The sequence below is a fragment of the Rutidosis leptorrhynchoides genome, chromosome 10 (assembly GCF_046630445.1).
Source record: "Rutidosis leptorrhynchoides isolate AG116_Rl617_1_P2 chromosome 10, CSIRO_AGI_Rlap_v1, whole genome shotgun sequence".
Lineage (NCBI taxonomy): Eukaryota > Viridiplantae > Streptophyta > Magnoliopsida > Asterales > Asteraceae > Rutidosis > Rutidosis leptorrhynchoides.
In genome coordinates, this window is record NC_092342.1 from 139105536 (window position 1) to 139114967 (window position 9432).

At 34.1% G+C, this 9432-nt stretch overlaps 1 protein-coding gene across 1 annotated transcript; it reads left to right on the plus strand.

Annotated features, from left to right (window-relative positions):
- Window positions 1-289: 289 nt before the first annotated feature.
- Window positions 290-2728, plus strand: LOC139873476 (uncharacterized). Its single transcript, XM_071861406.1, has 3 exons — window positions 290-652; window positions 1706-1779; window positions 2393-2728. Exons 1-3 carry the CDS (start codon window positions 392-394, stop codon window positions 2475-2477), a joined length of 420 nt encoding a protein of 139 aa, XP_071717507.1. The 5' UTR covers window positions 290-391; the 3' UTR covers window positions 2478-2728.
- Window positions 2729-9432: the final 6704 nt, after the last annotated feature.

Consider the following 9432-nt stretch of genomic DNA (forward strand, 5'->3'; position numbering starts at 1 on the left):
TACAACATATTTGAGGACGGCTGAACATATATATTGCTTGTACCATGAGCATTAAAGCTTGTAACATCTTTAATTAAATAATTTAAGTGGGTCCCAATTTATTTGAGGAGGTATGTCATTGTTGGGAGTGTTTAGTCCAGGAAAGAAAGTGGGATGGAGTTCCTGATATGGCGCTGAATGATTGGTTAGTCCTGAAAGAAACCCTGTCATAGCGCTCTAATTAGCCTTCCGGCTCAGGTTTAGGTCACTTAGATTGATGAGGTTGTTAGTTGTGTAAAAATAAAAAATAAAAAAAAGGGTTTAATTGCAAATCTGATAGGAAACAATTATTGAATAATTTAGAAATTGTTTAACTCGCATACGCACAAACAGTAACTCCGTAGCAACAACAATGGCGTTATCGAGGATTGCAACTGCCAAAAACATCACCGGCGATGTCAAAAGTTACTATATTTTATCCTTTTCAAGGTGGACTCACGCCGTTTCACAATCGCCGTCGTTGGCCGGTGCCATAATATGCCAATCAGACGTAACACACCCGTTTATTTTGCCCGAATCCGAAAGAAGCATAGACACAATCAATGATAACCTCGGGTCGGGTTTTTATCCCGGAATCGGATCTATGGAGCTAATGGCTGTCCCTAAGAAAAAGGTCTCATTTATTTAACTCTTTGTTATCCCTAAATCTTGTATTAATGGATCGTTATTTTATTTAGTCGTATTTAAGTTTTAACGACACTGGATTAGCTCAACTTTGATATTTCAATGTTGAGGCTTGTCAATGGCTGTTTGTTGTTTTAGGGTTTTGGGTTCTGTGGCAATTTATTTTGCAATAATGGATATTGGTATTGGTATTGCCACTGTTGTAAAAAACCCGATTAGACTAATCTCCCATTAATCATTTTTAAGAGCAATCCATTCCCATTTCCAAAAATCCATAACATATAGAGTTCTCTAGTACTCTAAAACCAATTGGTGATAGGGAGGTTCCCCTAAGCTTATATACAAGCATTTATTTCTTTCTACTTCCGATGTGGGACAAACTCTAACCGATTAGCTCCAACAGCCAACGTCAATTGATGGGTCAAAATCGAATTTGGTAACCAAAATCGGTCAAAGTAAAAATGGTTACCATTTTAACATGAATATAATCTAGAACTTTATAGTTTTGAAGCAAAATGAACAATTTTAGACAATTATGTTTAAATTTATTTTTATATTTATGATTTTTTTCTATATTTACACATAATTTTTAAATTTTAATATTTTAATGTATACAGTGCAATCCGATTAAACCCTGGATTGCCGATTAATCTTTTCAAAGTCCCGACCGATTAATCCCCGAATAACGAATTTTGCAACCTTGGGTATTGGTATTGATTTATTTTATTAGTTTTTGTTTTCTTGAAACATTAGATTCAAATAATGAAATTTCTAATGGAAATTTGTTAAATTTGTTGCATCATTGCACTGTCACTTAAACCCTGAGTCTACAACAATATAGATTATGAATCTATGACCCTTTGCAACACGATTTAAGATAGTATTAGCATGGTACACAACTGCACGCCAAAGTGGCGGCTAATATGGGACGCCGCGTAATATGGTATAGATATAGATATGAATTCTGTGATATCTGAAAGTGTTAACACCTGATAGTTTTTGTTTTTATTTTATTTATTTTTTGCTTTTGATGATTATTCAGACTTCGCCTCACAAGCGCGGAATAAGGAATGGACCGAAAGCTCTGAAACCTATTCCGGTGATTATTCGCTGCAAGTAAGGCATATTTTTTCACTTCATTTGCTTCTCATATTATGGTGTGAACATTAAACGGATAAGGTTTTCTGTTCAGACTACTTTGGGTGGGGACTATTGTTACCCTAATGTATTTGGCCTAACCAGGTTATCCCGTGTATGCGGCCTAACCGAGTTATCCCGTGTACGCGGCCTAACAGGGTTGTCCCGTGACATTATGGTGTAAACATTGTGCTGTTCATAATTGTGGATTCGATTCTTGCATTTTACAGTAGACGTTCTGTTCTTAAAATTTGTTGAAATTTTGTCTATTTCACACTTTCACTTATTGTGATTTCATTTAGTATTCCACCGCTGTTTGCAATAGAATATTGTAAGTACAGTAGTTAATCTCCAACTATAGAAAGACATGGTAATAGTTTATACTGAATTCAAGCCCAGGTAAATTTATAAAACCTCCTTGGTTTTTACATATATAATTATATATAGTACAGTATATCCTAACAGATTCCACTAGGCTTATAAAGGTTGATATTGATTTGAGTTGAATGTATGTGTTCAATCTCAACTCATTACGTGTTTTTACCTCGTTTTTATACTCAGTAGACTTTCAACATTGTACATGTTTTTGCAGGGCTTGTGGGAGAGTTAAGCTACCACACTTTTTCTGCTGCAGTGGACATAGGGACACCGATGGGCAAAAGGATTCTACAAGTTAACGCAAGTTCATTTCAGTCGTATTTTAAAAACATAGAATTAGATACGACGCCTTCCTTCTTTTAAATTTAGTCTGAAATTGATCAACGTTTGGTTTAATTTTAACATCTGTTGTTGACTTAATGGTTCATTTTGAGTTCAATGGGTCCTATGCTGTTGTTCGAATCTTCCTTCTGTTGGTTATTTTTGGACCAAGTTGCTAGTGTAGTGTAATATAATACTTATTATTATTATATGGGAACAGGTCGAGTGAGTTGAGTTTTTTTTTTAATTTTTTTTTTTTTTTAACAGCAAAAATAGTTTATTAGAAACCACACTCTAACAAGTTGCTAGAGGTATACACAAACCAACAATTACAACGACTTTACAAGCCAATCGTTCCAAGACAAATTACATTTACCTCTACTCGATAACCAAGAAAAAGAAAAAAAATACAAATGGAATCAAATAACATACTTTTCTTCATCTCTTCGCGGGGAAAAATCACACTATTCATGTACCTCCAAATGATCCATAAAAGGGCCGCCACAATCGAGTATAACTTTTTCTTTGAATCTTCATTAGCTCTCCAGTCATCAAACCATTCGCTAAACTCGTTCCAATTTGAAAAGCTCAGAATAGAAGATTTGATCCGTAACCTGCATTTACGTCATAGCTCGCTAGCCAAATCACAACAAAAGAAAACATGATCATTCGTTTCCGAAGGATCGAGGCAGCTTGCACAACCTGTTTCCACCAAGTCAATCCCTTTCGAAGACAAGTTGTACCGTGTTGGCAATCTATCCAAAACAACCCGCCATATAAAGACATTAATCTTTCTTGGAACGCATTTAACCCATCTTGTCGGATAAGGGGCTGTAGGGAGTATTACGTCGTCGATGTACCGCCTTGTATTACTAACCGAAAAACCATCACCATCATTCAATACCCACTGCCATTCATCTTTTCTGTCCGACAGATTCACTACCCCTAGATTCGATTGTAGGTGTTCTAGGATGCAGGCATTTCTCGAACTCAGTTCACGTTTCCAATGCCACTTCCATTCGTTATTGCCATATCTACTTGCTAAGGTACAATTTTCATCCACATCTAGATGAAACAATCTCCCAAAACGTAATTTTAACGGTCCATTTCCTAACCAATTGTCATGCCAAAACCGAGTCGAAAGACCATCACCTATTTTTGTCCGAAGAACATTATCGGGTAACAGTCTTTTGTCTTTCACTTTTTGAAATTAACTCACGATATTAGGCCATATACCTTTGCAACATAATGGCTTTCCATCCAAACCCGCATTCACACCGTATAATGCCTTAATATCCGAAACCCATTTTGAAGTTTGAGAGGATTTTAGTTTCCAAATCCATTTGAATAGTAACCCATAGTTGAATGCACGGAGACTACTAATGTCTAAGCCTCCTTTATCATTAGAGGCTAAAACTTGGTTCCAATTCACCCATTACATTTTTTTTTTTTTGGTTTCGGAACTACCCCAAAAGAAACCCGCACGTAAACTTTCCAATTTGTCAATCATTGTTTCCGGGCATTTAAACAAAGATAGGTAATACACACCAAGACTTCCCAACACCACCTTAACAAGAGTCAATCGGCCGCCTATCGATAACATATTAGCTTTCCAACCCGATAATTTTCTAACAAATCTATTTTCAAGTGTTTTCCAAATTAAAACCGCATTCATGTTCACCCCAATAGGTAAACCCAAATATGTAAATGGAAAAGTACCTTTTGAGCAACCAAATTCATGAACAAAACTATCAAGTTGTGGATCGTCAACTCCAAGTCCAAAAAGGTGTGATTTGGCCACATTTATTTTTAGACCCGACATGCAGTAAAAATCATTCAAAGTGGCAAGCGTATTATTAAGACTTTCTTTATTCCATTCCGAAAGTATAATAGCATCATCCACATAAAAAATGTGAGATATATTTAGGTTCGAATTACCAACATTTACTCCCTGAATCGAGCCCAAAGCCACCCTTTCTTTCATAAGTAAGTGAAGGCCTTCCATAATAATCAAGAATAAAAATGGACTAATCGGGTCACCTTGCCTTAAACCACGATGTAACCAAAATTCTCCGGTTGGACTCCCATTTACAAGAACCGAGGTTTTTGAGTTATAGAGATACATACGAATCCAATTTCTCCATCTTACGCCAAAACCCAACAAAATAAACATATGATCTAGGAATTCCCAATTAACCGTGTCATATGCCTTTTCGAAATCAACTTTGAAAATCAATAGTCGTTTTTTTTTTCTTCAACTTGAACCAACTAAAGATTTCGCTTACAATCAATGGGCCTTCAAGTATTTGTCTTCCTTTAATAAAAGCAGATTGTTCATGAGAGATGACTTTGTCAATAACCAATGACAATCGATTTGCCAATATCTTGGTGATGATTTTGTATTGGACGCCTATCAATGAAATAGGTCTATAATCTTTTATGCAAGATGGAAGGTCATTCGAGGAAGCTCCTTTCGACATCGAATTTCTTGTAAACGCTAATTTAATCGACTTCGCCAAATCCTTTTTAAGATGATCCCAATGCTTCTTAATGAATAAAAACATGAACCCATCCGGACCCGGAGATTTATCATTACCGCATTCCCATACCGCGGATCGAAATTCATCTTCATTCACCTCGACTTGTAGATGCTCAGAATCAGACAAAGATAGCCGTTGTTCAACATGAAGAAAAGGAAGTGGCCCAGTTACATTTGATCTTGCAAACTTAGTTTTATAGAATTCCTTAAAAGCGTTTTTAATAATAGCCGGATCCATCACCCAAACGCCATTTAACGAAAGCTCTTGGATAGTTTGTTTATTGTGACGATGCTTTAACATTCCATGGAAGTATTTTGTATTCTCAGCACCTTCTATATTCCACTTAATTTTCGACTTCTGGATAACGTCATTGTCGTCAATTTTTTGGATATCGTTAAATTCATTTAACAAATCCAACCTTTCATTGCGTTTGCTATCTGTGGCTACATTCTCATCAATCTTTTTTACTAAGGCCCCCACTTTTTCTAGAATGATTTTAGAACGGGCCGTCATCTCTCTACGTTTACAAGTCTCCCATGCTTTGATATCCTTCTTAAGAATATTAAGCTTATCATTGAAATCTGTATAAACCAAATAATCGTCTGATGCTAAGTATTGGTTATCAACAAGTCGAAACCTTCAATATCTAACCAGGAATGAAAAAACTTAAATGGTAAAGGACCAAAATCAATCTTCTTATCATGAAGCATAATAGGAAAATGATCCGAATAACCCCGATTAAGGACAACCAATTTATGATCTACCAAAATATTCATCACATTCGAGGTTACCAACACTCTATCAATCCTACTCATCTTGGATGCCGCTTTATTAATCCAAGTAAATCTTCTACCACATAATGGAATTTCTTCCAATCCGGCGTTAGCAATAAAGGAGTTAAATACTCGAGCCTCATTCGTATTAAAGGTAGAACCGAATCTTTCATTATCAACACGGACTTCATTCATGTCACCAAAAAGAATATATTCCACAGCATTATTGTTCATGAAATCAAGAATTCTTTCCCATAGTGCAGCTTTGGCATTCGAGTTGTGTGGCCCACAAATGTTAACCATATAGTAATCTTCTACCGAAGACACCCACTTTCCTTTCACAATTACGAAATTATCATCACACCAAACCCTACTTTTTGTAAAGTAATTGGGATCCCATATTGAAATGATTCCACCCGACCTACCTCGAGATAGCGAACATGCGTAATCAAATGAATAATTTCCCTACATCGATTTAAGATGAAATAATTCTATTCTAGACATTTTAGATTCTTGAACGCCTAGAAATTGAATATTATTTGCGTAACACATTTCTTTAACCCATACTCGTTTTTCCTCTTCTTTGAACCCCGAAAATTCACCGATAAGAGCTTCATTGATGAGACATAGTGATCCCCACTAACCCTTTCAACTGTTCAATCAAAATCTTTGTTTTCTCAACATAAATGCCTGCTTTTAAACCAGCACTAGTAAACAATTTTGTTTCAATTGCAAACCACTCGTTATTTCGTTTATTATTTCTTGGAAAAGAACTAGCACTTTTTGTACCCCCACTGTTACCATATACCTTATTATTATTCCCCATGTATTTGAACTCATCTTCCTCCCCATCACTTTTATTTTCATCTTTCCTTGCATTCTCTTCAGCAACAGGAGGAGTGTCACCCATCTTATTTTCAAAAACAGTTTCCTCAATGGACGACTAATACGTCTCGGAAGGAGATGTGGAAACGTTATCATCATTTGTAGTGACCCGAACTTTTCCATGTTTATATATATATTAAATAAAATTGTTATTTACATGATTAAGTGTTTCCAACATGTTAAGCAATCAAACTTGTTAAGACTTGATTAATTGAAATAGGTTTCATATAGACAATTGACCACCCAAGTTGACCGGTGATTCACGAACGTTAAAACTTGTAAAAACTATATGATGACATATATATGGTTATATATATAGTTAACATGATATTATGATAAGTAAACATATCATTAAGTATATTAACAATGAACTTCATTTGTAAAAACAAGACTACTAACTTAATGATTTTGAAACGAGACATATATGTAACGATTATCGTTGTAACGACATTTAATGTATATATATCATATTAAGAGATATTCGTACATCATAATATCATGATAATATAGTAATTTAAAATCTCATTTGATATTATAAACATTGGGTTAACAACATTTAACAAGATCGTTAACCTAAAGGTTTCAAAACAACACTTACATGTAACGACTAACGATGACTTAACGACTCAGTTAAAATGTATATACATGTAGTGTTTTAATATATATTCATACACTTTTGAAAGACTTCAAGACACTTATCAAAATACTTCTACTTAACAAAAATGCTTACAATTACATCCTCGTTCAGTTTCATCAACAATTCTACTCGTATGCACCCGTATTCGTACTCGTACAATACACAGCTTTTAGATGTATGTACTATTGGTATATACACTCCAATGATCAGCTCTTAGCAGCCCATGTGAGTCACCTAACACATGTGGGAACCATCATTTGGCAACTAGCATGAAATATCTCATAAAATTACAAAAATATGAGTAATCATTCATGACTTATTTACATGAAAACAAAATTACATATCCTTTATATCTAATCCATACACCAACGACCAAAAACACCTACAAACACTTTCATTCTTCATTTTTCTTCATCTAATTGATCTCTCTCAAGTTCTATCTTCAAGTTCTAAGTGTTCTTCATAAATTTCAAAAGTTCTAGTTTCATAAAATCAAGAATACTTCCAAGATTGCAAGTTTACTTCCAAGTTTTCTAAATCCATTCCAAGTAATCATCCAAGATCAAGAAACCTTTGTTACTTACAGTAGGTTATCTTTCTAATACAAGGTAATAATCATATTCAAACTTTAATTCAATTTCTATAACTATAACAATCTTATTTCGAGTGGAAATCTTACTTGAAATTGTTTTCGTGTCATGATTCTGCTTCAAGAACTTTCAAGCCATCCAAGGATCCTTTGAAGCTAGATCTATTTTTCTCATTTCCAGTAGGTTTATCCAAGGAACTTGAGGTAGTAATGATGTTCATAAAATCATTCGATTCATACATATAAAGCTATCTTATTTGAAGGTTTAAACTTGTAATCACTAGGACATAGTTTAGTTAATTCTAAACTTGTTCGCAAACAAAAGTTAATCCTTCTAACTTGACTTTTAAAATCAACTAAACACATGTTCTATATCTATATGATATGCTAACTTAATGATTTAAAACCTGGAAACACGAAAAACACCGTAAAACTGGACATACGCCGTCGTAGTAACACCGCGGGCTGTTTTGGGTTTGATAATTAAAAACTATGATAAACTTTGATTTAAAATTTGTTCTTCTGGGAAACTGATTTTTCTTATGAACATGAAACTATATCCAAAAATCATGGTTAAACTTAAAGTGGAAGTATGTTTTTCAAAATGGTCATCAAGACGTCGTTCTTTCGACTGAAATGACTACCTCTTACAAAAACAACTTGTAACTTATATTTTCGACTATAAACCTATACTTTTTCTGTTTAGATTCATAAAATAGAGTTCAATATGAAACCATAGCAATTTGATTCACTCAAAACGGATTTAAAATGAAGAAGTTATGGGTAAAACAAGATTGGATATTTTTTATTTTTGTAGCTACGGGAAATATTAACAATTCTATACAAATCATATCCTAACTAACTTATATTGTATTATACATGTATTCTAATATATTATGTAATCTTGGGATACCATAGACACATATGCAAATGCTTTATTAACTGTTTTACAATATTTATATGCGTGAGTTTCATTACTCCCTTTTTAAATGCTTTTGCAATATATATTTTTGGGACAGAGAATACGTGCGCTGCTTTTATAAATGTTTTACGAAATAGACACAAGTAATTGAAACTACATTATATGGTTGAATGATCGAAGCCAAATATGCCCCTTTTTACTTGGTAACCTAAGAATTAGTAAACCAGTCTACTAATTGACGCGAATCCTAAAGATAGATCTATTGGGCTTAACAAACCCCATCCAAAGTACCGGATGCTTTAGTACTTCGAAATTTATATCATATCCGAAGGGTGTCCTGGAATGATGGGAATATTCTTATATATGCATCTTTTTAATTTCGGTTACCAGGTGTTCACCATATGAATGATTTTTATCTCTATGTATGGGATGTATATTGAAATATGAAATCTTGTGGTCTATTGTTACGATTTAAACCTATATTGTATTATACATGTATTCTAATATATTATGTAATCTTGGGATACCATAGACACGTATGCAAATATTTTGACATATCATATTGACCCATGTATATATATTATTTG